The 25,506-nt window shown below is 41.0% G+C and overlaps 1 protein-coding gene across 1 annotated transcript in view; it reads right to left on the bottom strand.

Annotated features, from left to right (window-relative positions):
• Nucleotides 1–1,810: 1,810 nt before the first annotated feature.
• Nucleotides 1,811–25,506, bottom strand: part of DMRT1 (doublesex and mab-3 related transcription factor 1) — a 121,147-nt gene continuing 97,451 nt past the window's right edge. The window contains exon 6 of the mRNA XM_008066077.1: nucleotides 1,811–2,267. Within this exon, the coding sequence (XP_008064268.1) occupies nucleotides 2,113–2,267 (155 nt within the window). The 3' untranslated portion in view covers nucleotides 1,811–2,112. The remainder of the gene's footprint in view (nucleotides 2,268–25,506) is intronic.

The raw sequence follows: 25,506 nt of genomic DNA, 5'->3' as shown, positions 1-25,506 counted from the left end.
ACCCCACTGGGCGTGAGAGGAAGGCCTCAGGTCCCTTGGATGGGGCTGTTCCACAGAGACAATCTGGATCTTCCGGTCAGCCTATGGCCTGGCGTGGCCCACCGAGGTCTAGGTGCCCGGCCCTCGAGCTGGGAGGGCCCTTCTTGGGCGGAATCCTCGACAGGGGTTCCCATGAGGCTTCCCGGATTCCACATCAAATTCAGTTCCCGGCGTGGCAGGCGGATTCAGAGGAGCCTTTTCGACGGGCGGGCACTGCTGCCCACTCGAGAAGCCTAGTTCCCGGGGTGGATGCGGCTCTCGGGGTGTGTCTGTTCGGGGGGGGGGGGGGCAAAGCGCCTACCTGGGCTTTGCCTAGCTTTTCCAGCTTTGCTTTATTTCCAAAAATGTAGGGACACTGATGGGGGGGGGCGTGCTGGGAGGGGGTGGTCTCCCATTGAAGGGGCGTGCCGAGTTTCTCCAAAAACTTCCCCCTATCCACACGGGGCAGAAATTAGTCCGTGGGGGTCAGCTGCCGAAAGGCTGGAGCTCCCGGATCCTCCAGGAGCCAGAATTACTCAAAGAAATGAAGGGGATCTGGGCAGTGGGCAAGGTCCTGCGAGGGATCCTCATCCCAGAAGGCCACCAGTAACACCTTGGAGGTGGCGACTCCGCGGCCCCGGTCCCTTCCCCGCACGCCCCGCAGCCTCCCGCTGTCGCCGTCACAATAGCTACAGCCACAGCCGCCGAAGGGCACACGGCTGCAGTAGCAGCAGCCTGACAAGTGTGATAAAATGATCTTCCTTAACTAAACTCGTAAAGCACTGGGCAATAAAACTCAATCTTCTGTAAAATCCAATTAAGTCATTATCTGACTGATTGTATCTTTAATTGAAAACAGAAGTGACAGTAAATTTCTGTGATATATCAGGATCAATCGATACCGCTATACGATTCAGCCCCAAGAAGTGATTTATAATGTCAAACCTATATAGGTAACTCCACATTATTCTCTCTAAAACCACTGGTGGATGAAATTAAGAGTAAGTGCATTTAATAAAAAACAAGATGGTCAGATTATTGATTACAACAGATGGGGGTGAAATCAAATAGATGTTTTCAAAGCACAGAGCGAAGAAAATACAAGTAATTTCTTTTTTCCTGTTTAATACCGCTCACCAAATATACAGACAAGAAAATTCAGTCATCAATAACATTTTTATTTCAGGTACAGCTGCAACTATGCAGAACAATGAATTTTTTTTAGACCAGTTTCATTTCAGGATGGCTTCTGTTACACAAGGAAGTATTCCATAAGCAATTTTTAACAAAATAATGAACTCAGAAATCTGTAGTAACTTTCAAAGATGTACTTATTTCCAAATCAGATTACAGCCTAAGGTTACAAAATAGTCTCAATTGTAGTAGAAGGAATGTGTATGATAAACTCATTCTACAAACACCACTCAGGAACTCTGCATCACCAAGGTTACTTTAAATTGCATTATTTTCAAATTACCCTTTACAGAAATTCTTACAGGTTTTCTTATTTCTGATTATATTTCAGTCATGTTTTGAATTGGTTGCGGCGGGGGGGGGGTTTCCAGCAGCAACACACACTATCTCCATTTACTGTGATCTTCAACAGATTTCTAAAAATCACTAATTCTGCCTACTCTTCTTGCCGGCCGGGTACTTAGCTAATTTTATATTTTTGAAGTTTTATTAAAATACTAAAAATTTTTTTAAAATCCTAAGGCACCTATGATTTCATTTCAAAACTAAAAGTAACATCTAATTATGACTCATTTAGATGTACACATACGGCTTTACGTGAGTGAATTATTGTATTCCTTGAAAACTACATGAAACCAGTGTCATAAAAAAACATGAGGAACACTATTATTTAAACTCAGTGAGCACAGCACTTAATTCTTGCAGATGGTAGTCACGGACACTAAACTATTACAAATGTGTGTTTTAGCTTCTGTACTAAACTCTAAGGAATATAAACCAAACACGTTCTCAACAGTTAAGACGGCGTGAGTCAATGCGAAATATTAACAAACCCCCTGGAAAACGGAATAAGCCTGCTATTCCAAGTGAAACACCATAGGCAGCGGGTTTCGCTCACGCTCACTCGTCCTCCTCAATGACGGGCGTGACCGTGAAGCTGCTGGGCTCAGGCGCAGACTCACATTCGAGCACTCCTTTTGTGTTCTCATTACTAATGGGAGAGCTGCTGGAGAGGGAAACCAAGCCAGAATCTTGACTGCTGGGCGGTGAGAATACTGGGAAATGGGGGGAGAGAGAAAGGGAGAAGAGTATGTTAAAAGTGGCTAGTCTTTCTACATTCAGTACTCAATTAAGGTTCCAACAAAGAAAGTGGCATTCTCCATTCCTATTCTGAGTTGAAAGTGTTTTTATAGACACTCATTAAAACTCCCAGACCTTCTTTAGAATAAAAAATAGTATTCTGCACAGCATATCTCTTTAGCAGAGGGGGAAAGCTAGGTAGCAAAGTTCCAGTTTAATGTTTATTAAAACACAAATTAAAATAAAGTCTGCTCCACCCTCTCTGGGGAAACTATTTCCACCCTTCACTGAGTTCCTCCCCTTTATGTAAAGGATGTTAATGAAACTTGTCCTATCAGGTGATCGATCTGACAAATTACCCCACCCATGTATTTCCACCATTTAGACAGGTAACCCTAGTTTTTCAAGACATAGCAGGTGAAGTTAATAGCATATCAACCTTTCTATTATTTCTCTTAGCTAAAACGGAGCAAACACAAGGGGAAAGGGATGTCAGTCTACAACACTTTTAAAAGTACAAACACATGGAAAAGAATTTTTATAATAACACAAAACATAAATAAATTGAATTATACTTCTTTAAAACAGAAGTCAGGTAAAGATTTTGAAAGCAAACCTATGAACATAAAACTCCAATGGAAAACCTGCATTAAATATGAAGGATGCAAAAGTAATAATGTGTTCAGCAATTTTTGCAACCTCACAAGCCACAGTAGATACAAAATTTAAGCAAAAGGGTCTCTGACCTTCTTAACCTTAGCCGAGTTTAGATCCACCCCCAGAACTCCCTTCCTGCCTAGTGTGAATGTAATTAAGGGGAAGCTGCAGTGGTAATTTCTCTCCTCATTAACTTCCTGATTGGTTTCAGCCTCAGGATTCTGCCGGGCAGTAGTTTGTCACCAATTCCAAATGGCCAATCGTTAATACTAATGTTTGTGTAACTAACTGCCAGCATCTGCCACGGCTTCTTGTACAACAATAATGGTGAAAGGGTACATTAGTGCTCCTGTGTTAATTCAGCTTGTGTTCATCAATAGGGAAATCTATGATGTAATTAGCAAAATGCATTGGGAGCTGAGTGCTGAAGTCATTTGTAGAGAACTAAATCATAGTAGAAGCTGTACTGAGTCCTGATGTGTTTGCCATCAATACTTATTATGTTTGGAATTTAATAAGGTATATTACCATGTTGAAAAGAGACCTTTTTACAAGAGAACACTATTTACGCTTGTTATGGGTTTGGAAAAGGTTTGCTGCAGTTCATGGAACCACACAGAAATGAAAACACAGAGCTGGGATGTAGGAAGAGGACCTTTAAACCACTCCACTGGACCAAATTATTTCAGAAAGCCCCTTTCCTCCAATGTGGCATATGGACAGACAGACAGACAGATGGATAGTTTTGTATAGCTACTTCAATATCCAATAAGGAAAGGGATAATCTGAAAATTCAGTAAATGAATAAAAGTGAAAAGCAATTTAGGCAAATTCCTGACAAATATTTATATTGATGGTATTTGTTTAGTCTTTAATAACTTAAATAAAAAGCAAGAGATGACTTTGTAAGCTTAAAAAGGGGGAAACATAATTTTTTTTTACTTTTAAGGGGAAAGAGACATTAAGTAGTATTTTATAGTTGCCAAAAATGTGTGTACATGCATGTGTAAATATAACAACCAAACAAAAGAGAAACCTAGGAAATCTGAAGCTTTCATCTTACTAAAATTCACAAAGCCTTCTTACTAAATTTGTATTGTTGCAGGGGTTTTAAATTTCCAGAAAATCCAGGGTGATTTATGAATTGTGTGTACATGCGCCTGGTTATTATATATATGTACAGAAAAATGTTTTCCAAAGGCAATAGACTTTGCTTTGAGATTTTGTTACTGCACAGATCTGGAGAGCCAATAAGAGTTTTCTGTAGAGTCTAAGTCATTCTGCCACCCCCACCCCAAACCAGTTACAGTTTCTGTGTACAGAAGCTATGGGGAAGAGAGTGAACATTTACTGCCACGTACATTAATGAAGTCATTTCACCCTCTAGCCATTCACTTAGAGAATCACTCTCCCCATTTCACATAGGGGACTCTGTGAAAGCTGTCAAGGGCAGCAAAGCACTGATTAGCCTGACTCTTTCTGGCATGCTCTTCTCCTGGCACCAACCTACCCTTGGGACCCACATTTAGGAACTGGTTACATTGAACTTTCTCAATCCCCTTGTGAGTTAAGGAGGCAAAATAACTGACCCTTGTCAGACTATGCAGAGACTACAAAGGAATAGGTAATGCTCTCCCAACATGTTCTGGGCCCTGGGCCTGCCTTCTTCCTTCAGTTAGAAGCTGACCTAGGAGATGTGCTCTCCACATTAGCCAACTTGAGACTAAAAAAGGGAGAAGTGGGAATTTTGCAAAATAAAGAAATTTGGGAATAGCCCTCTTTTGCTCTCACTTGCCTTGTGGGTATTTTCTTGGAAAGTTTTATTGTGACTTGGGGCTACAAGTCATGCAGAGTATGTTACCCGCGTTGACCAGGGAAGCTGGAAGCATACTTAACACATGACTGTACTCTAGAAAAGATGTAAATAAATGAACTAAACCTGGTTTGAAAAACACCTGTATTTTTTAAAAGTGTTTCTCCACTCAGAATTTGAACCTGTCTTATTTTTACGTTTGTTCAAGGCTTAGCACTGTCTTTGAGTAACAGGCTGCTGAAGTCAGGGACAGTATCTGTTTAACTCATTTTGTCTAGCACCTCATAAAGGTCCCAAGTGCATAAAAAGATTTAGTGGTTTTTCTTCCCTTATTTACGAATGTCCAAAATCTATTTTACTACTATCCTTAAGTACAGTCCCTCAAGGTGCCTTCGCCATTGTAATTCAGCTCCCTTAAATTTTTGGAAGGAGAAGAGCAATACTAGATCATTATAAATTATTTTATATCAATTAAAAGTTCAAAAATCAAAAAGATCCTTTATACTTTTTAAGTCGATTCTAAGGGGTCCTACACAAGGCTAATTTGATCTTTTAAAATATTTGTCTTAATCATTTTGTAAAAATGCTAACAGATAGTATTGGTAGCACTAGAAATTGGTTCAATCTTTCTGGACAGCAGTCTAGTGACATGTAATAAGAACCATAAAACTGTTCAGCCCCTCTGACCTGGTAATTCCACTCCAGGGAATCACCCCAAAGAAAAAGAATAATTGGCCCTGAGATGCTCAACACACCGCTATCTGCATCAGTGAAGATGTTAGTGCTTGGTTGTTCTGTTTGGGGAAGGGGGGTGAAGGGAACTGCATTGGGACTGGGGGGCAGGAAGCATTCACAGGCAATAAACAATTAAGGATTATGCTATCCTGTAATCAGCGATAGCCTCCCGGCATTTCCAGAAATGGAAGAAATGAAAGAAATGACTCCTGGAGACCAAACTGAAGACTGACTGAAAACTAAGGAAAAGAAAAACTTGCCTGTCTTTTTTCGTGTTAAAATGTAGGTGGGTAAACCTCCGAGGCTGACCCTTGTTTGAACCAACAAGTCTAATATCTGTTTTCTCTCAAGAAGACTATTTGTCTACAGCAGCTTTTCATTTTTTTTTAAGGAAAGAAAGGGCTTTTCTTTCATTATTATTTAAAAACAAACAAACAAAAACGTTACACATAATCATTCCTACCAATGCAGAAATAAAACACATTAAGATAATTTTGGTGACGCCATCTAACCATTAGTATTCTTTTTGAGAAATATTATATACTGCCAAAAAATTTTTTAAACGCTCTAGAAAAACAAAATAAAAACCACTCTAAGTGCTAAGTCTTTTGACATTGCAAAGACCCCTGACTTTTAACTTGAATGATCTGTTGGAAGTCAATGGACTGGAACGAATAATTCTCTTCCAGTGATGTGAGAAAACAGGATATTCAAGCTTGAAAAACATTTTTTCTTCTACATGTTAAATACTATTAAACTCTCACTAAGAAATCATTTTAAAATAAAAAGCAAATGGCATTCTTCAATTGTTAGCAACTATTCACTTAGATGCTAGTCGAATGCCAAGGAAGACAAACAAACGTGTTGGCCTCTTCAGTTTCCTGGAATTTGCAAGGAGTAAGAGTCTGATGAAAAGCTGATGAAAATTTCTTAAACAACAAATTCTTCTGCTTCGTGATAACCATAGTGTTTGGAAATAAAATCATTTCCAATCAATACCACTTAGCAGATATTTGATGTTTCACAATAGAACTCTTTTCTAAAGTGAAACTGCTGCCCTTCTAACATTTAAAATAATTAGGATTATCTTAGCTGTCCGAAGCTTGGCAGGTTCAGTATGTACTTTCAAACAGCATTAATTCTTGGCACTCAGAACAAGGGATAAAAGGTAAAGATATGAATGGAGATCTTTATTCCACCTGATCTATCATGGATTAGCTCATTCTTTTCCAGTTCATGCCTGCACTCTAGTTAAGAAGAAGGCTGAGCTGTAACTGATGTAATTAGAAACCACAAGCTGAGAAAAAAATAGCCCTTTAGTAATCTCCCCCATTTACTATAAATTTACTAAAAAAGTAATGATCTTTGAAACAATTAAATGTGTTTTTCCCCCTGAGTGGAATCAAAGAGTAGTGATGAGAGAGAGGAACATAGGATTATGCCTTCCTTAAAACCATATGTTAGTTATCAGTTCTAAAATCTAACACCAGGTTTGGAGAAGGCTAGCTCTGCGCTTTGCATATGGTAGAGAGAAGTGGCAATCCACGGTCAACGGTCAACGAGAGCTCCCGCGGATGGAATCAGGGAAATTATCTGTGTTTCCTCCTTGATAACATCCATCACAACCTCTGCAAACACTGGGAAATAGCGTACTTGAAAAACTAGACGAACTTAGAATAACAAGTCCATATTTATGCAGCACTTAATGGTACCTCTTTCCCTCTAAATTTCATGTATAACGCATGTATACACAATTCACAAAATAACAACAGGACGAGTTATTAATATGCAAAGTAAACAGAAGCCCATCAAGCATCCTTTTTGCAGCATGTGAGGGAGAGCACGGGCCTGGGAGTCTGAGAATCTGGACTCACGGCCTGGCCCTACTATTGCTGCAGATTCACTCTCCTGTTGCTTGAGAAACTAAGGAATAATACACCAACTGAAGTGATTCCCTTCCCCACCTACAGAGTTCAACTGATGTACACAGGGAAGAATCCTTTTTTGTTTTAATATACTACACAAAAAGGAAAAATAAAGAAGGGACGCATTCAGCTTCCACCCTACCTGGGACCCAAGCAGGATCAGCTCAGGGTCAGGCATTCCTTCTCTACTGTGCCCCCCTACCCAACTCTACCAGACCCTCCTGGACCACAGTATGGCAACTGTTGGGTCCCCATATTCCCTGCTTGTTTCATAGAGGAGGTCACGATCAACGTGTGTCTCAAAGCCATGATTAATCCATATGTCCACAGCAGCAGCTCTATGCCACAGGAGCTCAGCACCCTTAAAGTATCTCCTCACTCCTTACCTTCAAAAACCCTTTCTTGCCTGTCGGCAGTGATGATGCTCCTGACTGCTTTCTTGCCCTTAAACTGTCACGATCAGTTGTGGGAACTTTTGTCTCACTGACATTTCTTCCTAAACCCTCTCAGAAGTGTGCAAGGGTGCACAGGAGGGGGTTAACTCATTATTACTGACTCAGTGCCCTTGTCTCATCTGGGGAGCAGCATTTGGTGATACACACAATCCAGACATTCAAAGCTGCTCTAAACCTATATGTTAGCCAAGACATACTCTGTCTCAAAAGCTAACCATAGTATGGCTTCTGCTTCTCTTTGGTTACAACATTCTACAGTAAACCCCTACCCTGGCTAGCTCTTTGCTCTCCCCTCCAGTAAAACAGCCACAACCTCGACTTTTAATGAATCCCTCTAGCATCCAGGAAATTGTTTAAGCATCCTAAGCCCGTTTCCCCATTGATGAAACGAGGCTAATAACTGATAGTTGTGGAGATTACTGGCATAATAATACTCAGCAAGTATTAGTTTTCAGTTGTCTAAGTCTCAGTGTCTTAAAGTTAGAAGATTCTTGCTTTTGAATGTGCCAGAATCAAATCAGGTTTTTGTACAAGTTCTACTCACTCCAGGCCACATATACATGCCTTTTTGAAAGAGCCAGGAATACATGTTAACTTTGAGCCTAAGTATTAGCCAGAGTGTCACATCTAAGAGAAAAAATAACCTATTCTTCACTCAAATAGGTCCTTTGTTAATACTTACTCTGCCTCTTTCAATTTTTTGATGAGGGAGAGAAGATGGCTGGCACAGAATCAAACCAAACAGCAGAATGTCTATGGACATGCTTTATAAACCATACAGAAAATAGTATTATTATCCAATGATCAAGCAAACCATCTCTTCAGACTAGCATTTGAAGTAAGGAAGACTGATTTTTGAACCTAAGTCTGTCCTAAAAGTTGGGAGCACTGGAAAGCATAGGACATAGGCTTCACTGTTCCAAAAGAAGTGAGGATCTCATCAGTTCCTAAGATGCAATTACTGGGTACTCAGAACCCTGCCAGAAGAAGGCTTGCTGGGGTACCAGAATGTAATAGGGCAGGGTGGCTAGGTATGTGAGCCCTGGAGGCAGATGGCCTGTTTCTTACTACCTGATGACCTTGGACAAGTCCCTTAACCTCTCCATGTCTCAGCTTTCTCATCTTTATAATGGAGACAGAGGAGAGCACTTGGATGGTTGTATGCAAAGCATGGGGCCCCATTAGGGCAAAGCTTCCCTATTTGGCCACCCACACATGTGACCTGGCAACTGCGACATCTCAGCACCAGATGCTGTCTGAACTGGGCCCTGTTCAACATCGCTTATCAACACCAACCCCCTCTTCTCTCCACCCCACTTGACTACATCTGCTCCATCCTATCTCCCACTTCATCCTTCTTGAGTTCAAGGGGGCAGCAGTCAGAAAAGCAGACTTGTTTCTGGGAGACCATTTTTCCACCACACAAAGTGCACCGATGGGGCAGGAGAGCCAAGGGGAGGCCTGCTCCCAGGCTGGGCTCCTCTCACTTTGGAGGATCCCTTGGGCGGGCCAAGCCCAACTCCTAACCACAGCCAGGAATGGTGACCATCTGAGAATCACCATAGCAAGACCAGGAGCTCTGCCTTGGACACTAGCACCTCAATCATCATCTTGAGCTTCTGCAGTGATTGTTTATCTCACAAAGTTGCTCTAAGGATCAAGGAGACAGAATAGTTTGCAAACTGTAAGGCTCTATACATTTGTTGGTAATTATTTTCTCTCTTCTATCTCCTTTGGCACAAACCTATACTCTCCTCTAGGGAATATCTGTGAGTTAGTCTCTGCACTACACTGTAAATTAATAGGATTTTTATTAAACATTGGTTGGGGAAAAAAAAGAATTAGTGACAACACACTAACATCTCTGCATGTTCCCAGACAAGTTTCCACTCTGATGTTCAGAAAAAGGCAACTTTTCCTCCTTTACATACCAAAAAATTAAGAGTTATGATAATTCCTATTAAAAACCTGAGTCTATTATTTGTGCTTATTATTTGGGGAGACCCCACCTACAAAACTGAATTTATTTATACAAAATTGTATATTTATTCTTACATGTTTACATTTCAGTTACCTTCAAAGTACTCTCCTTTTGATACAATACACCTATCAAGATGCTTTTTCCACTATTCAAAGCAATTTTTAAACTCATCCATTTTGATGCCTTTTAGTGCCTCTACTGTTTTGTGTGTGTGTGTGTGTGTGTGTGTGTGTGTGTTTCCCACCTCTTCCACACTGGTAAAAGCGTTTCCCTTTAAGGAATTTTTTCATCGGGGAAACAAACAAATAAAAGTCTCTGGGGAGAGATAGTGTAAATAAGGAGGGTTGGGCACGGGGTCATGCTGTTTGATGAACAGGGCCTGGCACAGTGGCTCACACCTATAATCCCAGCACTTTGGGAGGCAGAGACAAGAAGATTGCCTGAGCCAGGGGTTCAAGACCATCCTGGGCAACATGAAAAGATCTTGTCTCTATAATAAATTTTTAAAATTAGCCAGGCGTGGTGATGCATGCCTGTAGTTCCGGCAACTTGGTAGGCGAGGGCAGAAGGATCACTTGAGCCCAGCAGGTGGAGGCTGTAGTGGCCGTGATGGTGCCACAGCACCCCAGCCTCAGCAACAGATTGTGACTCTGACTCAAAAAACAAACAAAAACTGATGAACACTCAGCCCAGTGTGAGCAGGTGCACTGTCATGGTGGACTAACCAGTCAACTGTTTGCAACAACTCAGGACATTTCTTCCGCATATCATAATACTACCTTGTCAAAACATCCAGATAAAAACTTTCGTTGACTGTTTGATCCGGAGGAACAAATTCTGAGTGTACTACAAAGGGTTCACCCTCCAAAAATAATCTGATTTTTTGAACATCCCTCGTACAGCATCATGTATAGCCTACAACCGTTCCTGAGACTAGACCAGGAGGTAAGCAGATGCACTGAACTGGGCTAGGGCAGAGAGCAGGAGAACTACCTGAGCAGACACAAAAAGTCTACAAAGTAAAGGACAACTCTTGAGTAAACAGAAATTGATCTAAGAATGTCTACTACACATTGTCCAGCACACAGTAAGTGTTTAATCACAGATGAATGAGTGAGAACAACCATGGAATTTAGTCTTTATAAGACATACTACAACCACAAAATAGGGCTAAACTACACACTGACAAAGAGAGTCTCAAGTATAAAACCAGATTTGAGAATTTTAAAGCACCAGTGTTTTATTTCATTACATTTGTATGTACTGCACAATGACTCTGTACAAAGCCTGGTCACTAAGGCAAAGAGAAAAAGCAGCACCAAACATACCTTGTGACAAGTGGCAGAACCAAGACTTCAGCCCACACCAGAGAAGACCCCAGATTTTAACGAAGGTGCAGGACCATGCCCTGTGTGACTCTGTGCAACGCAAACGAGTACTCAGTCCATGTACAGGTGCCATAACTAGGTTGGTCACACATGTGTAACAGCATTTGGAAACTGAATTGTATTAGGAGGCTGAGGTGAGTGGATTGCCTGAGCCTGCAGGTTCAAAACCCACCTGGGCAACTTGGTGAGACCTCATCTCTACAATAAATCAAAAAATTAGCTGGGCGTGGTAGCGCGCACCTCTAATTCCAGCTACTTGGAAGGCTGAGGTGGAAGGATCGCCGGAGCCCAGCAGGTGGAGGCTGCAGTGGCCGAGAGCCGCCACTGTACTCGTCTGGGTGACAGAGTGAGACTCCAACTCAGAAAAAAAAAAAAAAAAACAGAAAACTGAATTGTATATATATATATGATTACCTCAGAAAATAGGACAGACTGGGCAAAGAAGATTCTCTACAGGTCATCTCAGAAATAAATTTGTCATTTGATTCTGGGAAAGCTGTTTTCTTCAGATACAAAATGAATCAAACCCATAAAGCAGGCTGAGATATTTACCAATCTACACACTAGGTTGACTCTGTCTAGATATTTTACAATAAGAGAAATTTCAAATTAGCCTTGCAGAAGAATCACAGATGCGTCAACATTAAAGGGTAAAATATGATGGAAGTTCCAACCTTGATAGGCATCTTGCTAGAGAAGTAGTGACATGAGCACCACCTTCAAACCTAGGGCCACACTGAGTCTGGCTTCCCACCTTTGGATTTATATCATCTCTGTTAAAACACACTGTTTAACAAAATATTTATGTTTAAGATGCATAGCTTTAGCTAAATATTTTTTAGTAAATCTTTTCTTTAAAATATTCTTGGCACTCTGCAATTAAGTGGATAAGAGAGAAAGCTCATGAGGCATGTCTCAAGTAGATTTTGTATAGAATTTGCAGCTTGCAATTTGAAAACAAAATATTGTGGCCAACATGATATGCTAGTAGCAGGGTAGAGGACTGAATGAGGCCAATTATTGTACCTTTACTAGTAGGAGTCTGTGTTCTTCAAAAAGCAAATACTATATCTGTTGGATGCTATATGCAAGAAACAAAACTTAGTAATGTTGGCTATCATACTATGCCAACTGTTTCCTTCATTAAATATTGGACATTTAAGACTAGTAAATTATGAATATTGTTCTCTAATTCAGAAGAAGGAAGCAAACACCAGGGTACATCTAAATAGAACATATACCAGTTAAAAATAGTCAGGATAAGGCCAGGCATGGTGGCTCATGCCTGTAATCCCAGCATCTTTGGAGGCAGAGGCAGGAGGATTGCTTGAGCCCAGGAATTCAGGGCAACACAGCCAGACCTTGTCTCTACAAGAAAAATAATAATAATAAGCCAGACGTGGTGGTGCATGCCTGTAGTCCCAGTTACTCGGGAAGCTGAGGTGAAAGGATTGCCTAAGCCCAGGAGCTCGAGGCTGCAGTGAGTTGTGATCGTGTACTGCACTCCAGCCCAGGTGACGAAGTGAAATCTGGGCTCAAAAAAAAAGCATCAGGAAGAAATTTCAGACATTTCTAGACAGGAGAATGCACGCCTACTCAAAGCTGCACATGTTCTCTTACCACCTAAATACAACACTGCCATTATGGATGGATAATGTAAATTCAGATTACAAAAGCAAGCACACACTGTTTAGGAATTGTTCATGTTATAGAAATAAGAAAAGAGCACAGGCTATCCATTTTTTCCAAAAGAATAATTCTATACTTCAATAGGTTTCAATTGCTAAAAATATTTTAATATATGTATTTCTTCTTAAAATATTTTTATGGCTTAAGTGCCTTTTGTCCAATTAGTCTCCAAGAAAGAACTTCAACCCTAAAGAAGTTTAATCTCTGGGCAATATAAGGTATTCAGGGAATGCTATTGAGCCTTTGCCTCTCCAGGTGTTTATGACATTTTTAACTGTTTCAGGAGAGCAGAGCTCATGTTTTGACAGGTATTTTCATTTGTCTTCAAGAAAAGGTTTTCCCATTTTTCCCCAACTGCAGCCTGCCTGAAGCCAAACTTAACTGTTGTAGCCTTTCTTCAGTGGCTTCTCAGAATAACCACTGTGGTCTCTTCAGATGAGAAGCTCTCACACAGGGCCTTCTGGCACCAAGTCATTGGCACTTGGCTGTGAACTCAGGGAAGGAAACTAATGCTGACAAGTGTTTACCAAAGCATAAGACAATTTTTTATATAATTCTTTCTTCCTTGTCAACAAATAGGTTTCCCTTTCACGATACAGTTTTCCAGTTTTTCTGTTTTCAATACTTTTTATCGGGGTAAAATGCATGTGATATAAAATTTATCATTTTAACCATTTTTAAGTGTACAGTTCAATAGCCTGACCCTCATATTGTTATGCAACCATCACCACCATCCATCTCCAGAACTTTTTCATCTTTCCAAACCAAAACTCCACACCCATTAGACAACAACTCTCCATCCTTCTCCTCCCCTGACAACCACCTTTCTCTTTTCTGTCTCTATGATTTTGACTATTCCAGGTACCTCATATAAACGGAATCACAAAACTTTTGTCCTTTTGTGTCTAGCTTATTTCACTTAGCATAATGTTCTCTAAACTCATTCATGTTACAGCATGTGTTAAAACTTCCTTCCTTTTAAAGACTAAGTAACATCCCACTATATGTATATACCAAATTTGTTTATTCATTCTTCATCTACTAACAGTCATTTGGGTTGTATTCACCTTTTGGCTATTGTGAATAATGTTGCTATGAACATGGATATACAAATATCTCTTTGAGACTCTGCCTTCAGCTCTTTCAGGTATATATACCCAGAAGTGGAACTGCTGGATCACATTGTAATTCTATGTTTAATTTTTTGAGGAATATCCATATAGGATTCCACAATGGCTGCACCATCTTGCATTCCCACCAGCAGTGCCCACGAGTTCCAACTTCTCCACATCCTCAGAAACACTTGTTATTTCTGTTCTTTATTTTATTTTCTTTAGTAATTGCCATTGTAATAAGCGTGAAATGCAGGATTTCGTTTCTTGATCTTTTAAACCAATCTTTTCCTCCTCTTTCCCACTCTCCCTCCCAACCCAGACCTACTACCCTGTCACTGTTTTGTTACCACCAAATTTAACTGGAGTCAGCCTGGCCAACCACTTACTCCGTAATGCCTGGCAGACTGGCCGCTGTTTTATTCCTGGAAAAGACTTGTCAAACTCACGTGTTACCCACTCGTCACCAACATCAATGACCTGCTTTGTCTTTCCTGCCCTCGCTCAGAGCACTGGACTCATGCCCATGCCCTCTTCCCTCCCTCCTCCCTAGCTCTCAGGCCAAGGTGCTTTCCCTTCTCCAGGCTCTCTCCCCCTCCCCTGACCACCTATTCTCTAACCCAACTCTGAGCAAAGTCTTCCTCCAACCCACTGGACCCAGTCCTCTCATCACACAAGGCTTTAAATATCACCAGCTAGGCACAATGGCTCACCCCTGTAGCCCCAGTACTTTGGGAGGTAGAAGTGAAAAGACTGCCTGAGGCCAGGGGTTTGAGAGCAGCCGGGCAATTCGCCAGACGTGGTGGTACATGCTTGGAAGGCTGAGGTGGAAGGATCGCCTGGGTCCAGCAGGCCGAGGCTGCAATGGCTGTGAGCGTGCCACTGCACGCCAGTCTGGATGACAGTGAGACTCTGACTTAAAAAATAAAATAAAATTTAAAAATAAACAAACAAATAAATAAGTATTTATTTGCACCTCCTTGCAAATGACTTCACACTTATATCTCTTGCCCTGACTTGTCACTAAGTACTACTTCTATATTTTAAATATCTAATGGACAGCCTCACCTGCCATGTAAACTCACTGAGTTTAAAACCAAACCCACCATTTTCTCTTCCAATGACAAACTTGACCCTTCTTGGACTTGAGCTCACCCACTTCACCAGCCCGCCCAGCCTCAAACCACAGGCATTACCTTAAACCAGCCCACCTCCCTCCCACATCTAAGCAGCTGCTAGGTCCTGCTTTCTTGAACTCTGCATTTTCCTCCTTCTACGTATCCCATTGTTTTATCATTTACCCTATGCCACCCACCACCATCTGAATTCTGACCCACACCATCTCTCTACTCTGCTGGCATCTGGTGCCCCGTCCAGTCCCATCTACCTTTGCTTCACTTTACCCAGGCGGCTGTATTGCTTACAAAAGCATGTCTCTGATATCTTTCCTAAATCAAATTCTGGTGGCTTCTGTATAGATCCAGACTCCTTGGCCTGCATTTGAGGAGCATCCCAATTCCCCATGTTTCCCTTGCACTTCAGCCACGTTCTAGCCTTGCTCCTACACGGATCCCTGGATCCCCTGTCTTTAACACTGAGTCTGCGCTGGTCCTACTGTCTCTCACAGCTCAAAACCCAACTCAAATGCCAACTTCCTCTGATCTCTTTAAGCAGACAAAACCTCCCCGTTCTCTAACACCCAGAGTATTTTGCCCAGAGGTACTGTACCTTTCTTGTGCTCTTATCACTTCCACCTTTCATTATGGATCTAATGATTCTCCTACAGACCAAGTAGGGCCCATGTCATAGTTACCTTAAAGTCTTTTGGTGGTCACCAGTTAAAAGACTTACATGTGGCCAACATTCAACAAGTAGTTGTTGATGAATAAATGAAAGACTATGTTTACGGGACTGAGTGATTCCTAGACCAGTCATGACAAGCACACGACGTGAATATGTAAACCACGATGGTGAGGAAGCCATAATGACAAGAGAGAAACGACAGCTGCCGGCTCCACACCAAGGAAGGGCCAAGGAAAACTAAGCAGCAGCTGAGGAGGCAGTAGAGAGGGAGCACAACACAGATGTGACAATGAACCTGGAGCCTCAGAAAGAGTCAGCATCCTCAAGGCGAGAAAGAAGAGAATCCACTTGATAAATATTCCTGTCACCAAAGGTTGGGGGACATGGGATGCTGGCAATTGCAGGAGAAAATTTTCGTTATTTAGAAAACTCATTTATGTGAAACAGAACATTTCTCAATGATGGCAAGTTAATGAGGCATCCTGAATCTACCCTTACGCTCAGTCCTTGGATGGGTGTAACTACGCTCTGGACACTAACAGAAATATCAGAATGATGAAAGCTGGAAGACTGAAAAGACATAACACACATTTTTTTCTCCACAATAAAGAAGACTTATTAAAGCTACCAACTTAAAAAATATAATGTGGTGGCCGATAGGTTTTGGATAGATTGCTTTTATTATTGATTGAAGCTGTAAAAACAAATGACAAATAAACTTGGTTCAACATATATAAAACTCTGCACCCAACAATGAGCAGATCCAGTCTTCACAAGCACACAGGAAACATTTATGCAAAATGAACATGGACCACCAACCAGTCCACAAAGAATGTCTCCACAAATTCCAAGATGTGTATTTTTCAAAACCTTAGAAGTCTTAGAGATTTACATCTATATAGTCTATCAGAATATGTCCTGGAAAAAAAATTATTTCAGCTTTAAAGTATGATCCCCAAGAAGAATATAAATTTCAGTGACTCTGACTAACCAACAGGCCAGCATTTGGTCACAATATAATTAATTTCACCCCTAATGCTACTGTTGAAAGTATTTAAATGACCAGGCACTGACTCCAACCCACACATTCCTCCCCGATCCCACATTCCGAGTAGATCAGGTATTTTCACACTTGGTTCATCTTCAGTGAAGACTGTAATTAAATCTTTAATTTGAAAACAAAAGTGTAAGTCCAGCACTCACTGCATTATTGGCTGCCCTCGAAGCTCAGGGCAAAGAGCAATCAAATAACAAATGGCGACCTCAGCTCCTTCAAGCTCAAGCAATCTGCTAATTTCAGAAAGTACCAGCTCATCTCAAAAGTGACCCATTTACATGTGGAAATGCTCCCTGCAGTCATCCGCAAGCTTCCTGGGGCTCGGAAATGTTGTTTAAATTGCACAAACTGTCAGATTTATGTGCTGCCCAGCCTTTTGATTACACCATGATTTTTAGAGTATACATTGTAGAACACGTTTTATTTCATGCCCTAGGTGTTGGAAGAGGTATCTTCGTGAGTATAATACTCTCAGGAATACGATGACAGCTGTTAGTCCTCTTTATTTCTTAATCTGCCTCCAGAACTAGCTAAAACCCAAGCACAAAAGAAGGCAGTGTGGTGTTAATAGGTTACTTGACTCACAGAACATTAACGGAGCATCTGCTCTGTGCTCAGCACTGTTCTGGATACAGGGGATATGACTATCAATAAAACAAGACTCTGTTCTTGTAAGAAAACACCTGTAGTCAGACACACCCAAGACCAAATGCTGGCTGGGTCACTTACTAGTTATGTGACCCCGGGCACTCTTTTATCAGTTCTGAACCTTAATTCCTCATTCATGAAACGAAAACAGCAATGCTACAAGTAAATGACATTAACAACAAGCCCCTTGCATGGCTCTAAATAGTTATTTGATTGACTCTAGTCCCCTTCCCTGCTTGTCCCTTCCCATAATAAGAAAGCAGATAATCAACAAGAGCTTCAAATATACACCAAAGACCACCTGAAACAACATCAGGAGGAAGGTGACATTTTTTCTCTATCTATCTATCTCATTTTTTCCTTACCTCTGGTTTCTTTTCTGTTCTTATGTATCCTGTGCCCCCTGGCCCACTCCCAGGGTCACCCCTTTGCCACATTACACTTTCCCACCTTCCAGCGTAATCATCTCCAGAACAGTTCTTACCTCTGAGTATACCGCTTGGAGCTCTTTGAAGAAAAGGATCAAATTAAACTAATTCACCTAAGAGGTACGTGCAGGCTTCATGCTGCTAACCTTCTTATTGATATTTTCATTTTAAAGACAAGGTTTCTAGACAACGTAGAGATGTCAACTTTGGGGGCAAGGCACATTTTTAAAGTGTCGTCTATACCACACAGTAGAAATGCACTGCTAATAAGTGGGTAAATCCTCAAGTTTCATTTTTGCTATGTCAGGTCTTCATAATTTACAGAAAAGACACATTCTTGCTGCATGAAGTTACTGTCCATGTCTGGTCTGTGTCTCCAGATCATCACAGAGTCGTAGCCTTTCAAAGTGATTTACTAGTGAGATAAACTCAAATTGATCGTAAGTTTTCCTTTTAACTCTGTCTTCTAGGAGCATAATTAGAAAGTAGTACTAGTCCAGGTGGGGTGGCTCACACCTGTAATCCCAGCACTTTGGGAGGCTGAGGCAGGAGGACTGCTTGAGCCCAGGAGTTTGAGATCACCTGGGCAACAGTGAGATCTCATCTCTACCAAAAAAAAAAAAAAATCAAAAAATTAGCCAGGCATGGTGGTATACACCTATACACCTAGCTACTCAGAAAGCTGAGGCAAGAAGTCAAGGCTATGGTAACTGTGATCACGCCACTGCCCTTCAGCCTGGGAAACAAACTGAGAACTCAACTCAAAAAAAGAAAAAAAAAAAGGAAGAAGTCCTTGTGGCCAAATAATAAATGACTGGTAATTAAAGAATACTATACATTAAAATAGATTTATTGTTCTGTTAATAGTAACTCTCATGTTGTCTAGTGCTTCAGTGAATTTTGTCAGAAAAATGGAATAAAATGAACTTTAAATTATTTCCATTAGGAAATATTACTAGTTTTAACATTGAACCAGATAAAACTGAGAAAGAAAAAAAAAGATACAAATATTAGTATCAGTTAGCTAACATGCCTGGTAGTTAAGGAAGGAAATTTTTATAATGATAAACCAAGGTCATCCATTTATTTAAAAAGCACTTAGAACCTTCTATGTCAAAACAACTGTCAAATAACAAAGGACAAGACATGTTATTAGTTTTGTAGTGGCAAAAAGTGATACAAAAAGATAAGCAAGGATAAAAAAAATAAAACAGAGTGGCTGTGCTCTTCACTGAACTGTAGGAGTGAACTGCTTGCTTTACTGAGGCTGGCAAACACTGGGAAAATGAAACAGGAATTCTTAGGAAGGTTGGACTATCAGCCTAAGTACAAGAGCTGACAAGTGCTGACTTAGGGAAGTAGGCTTGTGAAATGAAGTTCAGCCCATGTTATTTATTAGCACAATTATTAATAATAATTGCTATCATTCACTGGGCCCCTGTGGTGTTCTAGGCATTGTACTTTACCTGTCATCTTTACAAAAACCCTTTTGGGGAGATGGGTATTAACATCCTCATTTGACAGATTTTAAAAATGGAGGCTCAGAGAGGTTGATGAACATGCCTGAGGTCATACAAATGCTGAGTATCAGAGTCAGGATTTGCCCATAAGACCATAGTCTGGGACTGCCCACCAAGAGGCCACGGTACACTGCAATAGGCTAGCTGGTTTTATTCCTCATATTGCTACTGCTGACCCACAGAGCCCTCTGTAGTGTGCTTTTCTCTTCTTCACATTCTCAAAGCTGCTGCACAAGTACCCCTCTAAATAGCCATGATTTTTCAGGAAAAAGACAGCTTTGAGGTCTAAGGCATTACCTGAGTTGAGCTTCACCTTCTAAAAATGAGTTGAGGAAGCAGCTACCCAAGAGACCCCAATTCTCATATCTTTCAAATCCACTTTCCGAGTGAGGAGACTTCAGGAACAGTACTCCCATATGATCCAGGAACGCCACATCAGGGTACGTATCCACAGGAATTGAAATCAGGATCTTAAAGAGATATCTGCATATCCATGTTCACTGCAGTATTCTTCACAACAGTCAAGGCATAGAAACAATCTGCATGTTCACTGACAAATGGGTAATGAAAATGTGACATGTATATTATACATATTATTCAACCTTAAGGAAAAGGAAATCTTGCCATTTGCAACATGGTTCAACCTGAAGGACACTGTGCTGACAGAAATAAGCCAGGCACAGAAAGACAAACACTACATGATCCCAATTATATGAGGAATCTAAAACAATCAAATTCATAGAAACAGAGAGTAGAATGGTGATTTCCAGAGGCTGGGGGACAGGGAAAATTGGGAAGTGTTCAAAGGGTACAAAGTTCCAGTTATGCAGATGAGTAAGTCCTAAAGATCTACTGTACAGAATAGTGCTTACAGTTACCAAGATAGTATTGTATACTTAGGGTAGAATTGTATTCTTATCACAAAAAAAGGAAGGGAGAGAGGGAGGGAGGAAAAGAAAGAAAGAAGTCAGGAGAAAACTTTTGGAGGTGATGAATATATTTATGGCATAGACTGTGGTGACAGTTTCACAAGTGTGTATATATCTCCAAACTCACCAAGTTGTATACATTTAATAAGTACGTCAATCATACCTCAATAAGATGTTTTTTTTAAGGACTTTAGGGACCTACCCTGTAATTTGGTGGACTAAAGTGTTGGGGGCGCTCATGTGTTTGCTGCCTATCAGATTCCACACAATTCAGAAAACACAGTATAAGTTGCTTTGATGGAACCCTGGATTTTCTTCTAAAACAACCACTTGCTGCAAAGCTTTCTGGCCCCTAAACCAGCAGAGAAAAGTGGTGAGACAGTCTGTCCTGAGCCAACAAGCAGGCTGCCAGGGGTCACGGAGAGGATGTTGACTTCTATAGGGACATTAAGGTATCCAGTGGCAGGGTCTGAAATGGAACTATAGGATCCAGAAATCTGACAGCTACCAGATGTCAAACAGTGTTCAATAAATCATTTTTTTCCCCAGTAGTCACATGTCTCTGTGGAGAGCAGAAAAGACAAAAGAAAGGCAAACAAACAAAAAACAACCTCTTCCTAATGTAAAAACTTTGCTTTTCTCTTCTCCCTTCATCTGATTTAAAATAATGATGAAGCCGGGTATGGTGGTTCACTCCTGTAATCCGAGCACTTTGAGAAGCTGGGGGGGGGGAAAGACTGCTTAAGGCCAGGAGTGTGAGACCAGCCTTGGCAACATAGCAAGATTCCGTTTCTTTAAAAAAAAAAAAAAATTAAAATTATATAAAATGATGATGACGAAAACTGTTCAGCAAAGCACATACCTAACAGAGGGGAAGAGAGGTGGATAGAAAACAGGGGTGGGTTGGCACCAAGGCAGGCTGTGCCCCATAGGCCTCAAGTTCCCCAATGTGTTCCCAAAGCACAAAGAAGCACAGGAGGACCGAATTTTTGTGCAAATCCACACAGGTATGCTTTCAGAGTAGATAAGTAATTACCCAATCCCACCTCGTGTGACCTTCCATGAAGTCAGGGTGGAGACAATGAAAAATGAACCGATTCACCCCAGCAAGCTCCAGTACCTCCCGGTCAGCAGCAGCAAGGGCTCCTGATACATCTAACAGAAATGCCACAGTAGCTGACCCTGGGTCCACCGCTGGGAGAAATTTATCGATCAATGAAGCAAACACAGAATCCAGCTCTGCCTGAAATCTAAAGCCTGAGCAACAGGAAATGGTTAGTAGCACAATTATAAAATCTTCAATTCCAACAGTGTTTGTCTTTAAGGATTGACTATACTGTCCCCCTTAGACAAGTTACCTTTGGGGCCTCAGTTTCCCCATCTATAAAATGAAGAACTTGAGCTCTAACTTCTCTTCCAGAACTAAGATTCTATCATTGTGTTGCGATTTCTCAAATCTCCATTTCTTTTGAGCTCTAAAGTTTTCGTGTCTGCTCAAAGTCAGAACTAATGCAGTACAAAACAAGAATTGGACAATTATTACCGAGTGATTACTTCTGAGGCAAGAAATTAAGACCTTTCCCCCCTTAATAGAGACATTAGTGTTTTCGGTCAATAATGGACTCAACTCTTTTCAGTTACTGCGCTTTGGCCACTAAACGGAATAGGTCCAATTCCCCCATCTTTAGGACGCTATAGGAGCACTGCTTCAAGTGGCATAATGACAGCCTCTGCCAAATAATCAAATGCCAGTCGCATAACAACTTGGTCAAAATCAGATTATTAGCTCACTCTGCACAACGGATTTCCTAACATTACTGGTTCTCGGGTATCTTGATGGGCTCAGTCCACAAGTCCAGTCACTGCATGGACTGTCAAACATTGCTCCTTTGTGTGAATCTCATCTACTGCCAGTGCAACCACACAGTCCTGGAAGCGCACTCCTGCTAGCCAGAAGGAACCTATCCCCAACCATTCCTCCAAAGGAGACAGTCCACTTCTTAGTCCTAGAGAAAACACCATTGTGCCCACACCACATCAACTAGAGAGCAGGATGGAATCGCTTTCTCCTTCTTTTTGGGGGGGGCGGTGGGAAGCTGTTTATTAGACTAGATAATCTAGTAATGAGAAAGCAGCTGCAAGAGAGGAAAATCGCTAGGCTCTTTCCCAGCACTTCTGCTTGTAGAAGAGCCTATGTTTTTATGTGGAGATTGATTGGGATTCAGTGCAAGGTGGCTGTTAGGCAGAGATGGACTATGCTGGGGCTTGTCTTGTGACCTGTGACCCACTCCTGTACTTTTCTTGCAGGGAGAGGAGGGAGCAGTGGTGGAGGAAATGGTTCAGTTACCTGGCACCTCGGGCACTGCCCAGATGCTGGATGGGGCTCCTCTCCCTTACCACTCTGGCTCAGAGAGTAACGGAAATAAAAACCATCACTAGACTCCATTTTCTACCCATCAGACAGACAAAAATGTAGATATTGGATAATACCACATTGCTAGGAATATACTGCTGCTACAAACGTAAACAGGTGTAGCTAGTCTTGGGGCTAATTTGGCAGTATTCAATACACTCCACAATGCAGGCTTTCTTTGGAATGCCCCTTTGTGTCTCCCCAGAAAAACACCAGCACATTTGCCCAAGGGGAGGTTTATAATATTTAAAAAATGGGGCCAGGCTCAGTGGCTCACATCTGTAATCCCAGCACTTTGGGAGACTGAAGCAGGAAGACTGAGGCAGCCTCAAACCTGGCTTGAGTTTGAGTTTGAGATCAGTCTGGCAAATATAGCAAGACCTTGTTTTCCATTAAAAAAAATTTTTTTTAATTAACCAGGTGTGGTGGCACACCTATACTCCCAGTATTTGGGAGGCTGAGGCAAGAGGATCACTTGAGTCCAGGAGATCAAGGCTGCAGTAGGCTATGACCACGCCTCTGAACTCCAGTCTGAGTGCTAGAGTGAGACTCCATCTCTAAGGAATTAAAACATTAAAAAATTAAGTATTAATAAAAAATGGAAAGCAGATTGGCTGTTAGTAAATAATAAAATTAACCATTAGGTTATGATCCATCCCTAAGACCAGCCAGGCTCAGTGGATCATGCCTGGAGTCTCAGCACTTTGGAAGGTCAAGGTGGGAGGATCACTCAAAGCCAGGAGCTCTAGACCAGCTTAGGCAACACAGTGAGACCTTGTCTCTACACAAAAGTTTAAAAATTTAGCCGGGCATGGTGGTGCACACCTGTGGTCCCAGCTCTTCAGGAGGTTGAGGCAAAAGGACCACCTGAGCCCAGCAGGGTGAGGCTGCAGCAAGCTGTGACTCAATGATGGTGCTAACCTACTCCAGCCTGGGCTGACAAAGTGAGACCCCAATTCAAAAAAAAAAACCTTAAGACCAAGATTTACTCTCTGAGCCAGAGTGGTAAGGGAGAGGAGCCCCATCCAGCATCTGGGCAGTGCCCGAGGTGCCAGGTAACTGAACCATTTCCTCCACCACTGCTCCCTCCTCTCCCTGCAAGAAAAGTACAGGAGTGGGTCACAGGTCACACTGATTGAAAAAAGAACTGAGAACACATAGGCTTTGATACCATTTGTGTTAAAAAGCCAAGCAAACTATGTATTTCCACAGAAACACATATCTGTATGCGATTTCATATTAAAGGATCAGGAATGACAAACATCAAGAATTTAGCTCTTGAAGTAACTGTTAAAATAAATAAAACGAGAGAAAAACAGGCCACAGAAGTAGGTTTCAAAAAGTGTGTGTGTGCGTGTGTGTCTGTTTTAAAGCAACTTATCAAGAGCTACAGAGAAAATAAAAACAGCAGTGTTCTGTTCACTTAAGGAAAAATAAAGCTGTCTTCACTGTACATTCAGAAACATGTTCTGAAAAACCAGTTTTCCAGATTTTTGACTGCTCTCTTTTACATCTCTGATTTAAAAGGTGTTTTTTAGATGAATAAAGTACAAAAGATAGGTGTGTAGCAAGTTTCTTCTTGATGGAAGTATGAAATGGCTGATGGAAAATTATTATAAAAGGAAAAAACACACTAACTGGAGCCTAGCTATAGTGCTAAGATGAAGCATTTTAAACTATTCTGATTTTTGAAAATGATGTTTTACAAAATATCTAACTTGTTGATAAAACTTCCAGTAGATTTCATTATTACTACCATTGTGTTTTCATATGGCTGCTCTATCCCATGGAGGTCTGGATAATTCCTTAGATTTAGTTAGTTGTTTGGGGAAGTGCACTTTAGGCAACTAGATTTACTAAATTATCTTATTAACTTAGTAAGTATTCGCGCTTTAAGAAACAAATAGCTGGCAACCAGAACAAAAATATACTGTGGTGTCCATATCTGAAACACCACAGAGTAGTAATATTTTAGGACACATAGCCTTTTATTATAAGCATGTGATATTACCATAGGAGCATAAATACAGTATTTGGAATAGAGCAAAATTTAAAGCACTTCAAAAACCAAGATCAGTCTTGGCTCCATGTACCCAAGAGAGGTTGTTACTTATAAACGAGTGATGTAAAATTAGGGGATAAGAGACGCTGTCCTCAAAATGTGCCTGCCACCTAAGGACCAAAATACCTGAAAGCCCACCACTAAAGATTCATTTCTTAAGAATACCAATCTCCTTTTAAAATGCAAATAATCAGGAGGACTAAGACACAAAATCAATATTATTTTACCAAGTTATTTATCAAGTTGTTTTCTCTCAAAGAAGAGAGAGGCAGGAGGAAGCAGGCTGCCGAAAATAAGAAAAAAATTGTATATCATTTGGGTGCCTACTGTGTGAGGACGGTGGAGGATAAATGACAACAGGCCAACTCTACTGAGCATTGTTTCTTTGCTGGAATTAGTCTCAATCATAAACTTTCAACTGTAATGTTAAGCCCAAAAGTCAACCACATTCTCTGAGGGATCACCAATACCTTTAAATCTATCTTTTCTTTAAATAGATATATTTCGGTCAAGAAAGATAAAAACAAATTCTTTTCCATGGTACTTTTCTACCTTTCTTTTCCTTTTTTTTTTTTTTTTTTTTTTTTTTTTTGGGGCCC

Source organism: Carlito syrichta, unplaced genomic scaffold (assembly GCF_000164805.1).
Source record: "Carlito syrichta isolate Samal-C Ts95f unplaced genomic scaffold, Tarsius_syrichta-2.0.1 Scaffold308839, whole genome shotgun sequence".
In the NCBI taxonomy this organism is placed as follows: domain Eukaryota; kingdom Metazoa; phylum Chordata; class Mammalia; order Primates; family Tarsiidae; genus Carlito; species Carlito syrichta.
The sequence above is the reverse complement of the archived record's forward strand: the minus strand, read 5'-3'. Positions and strand labels throughout refer to the sequence as shown.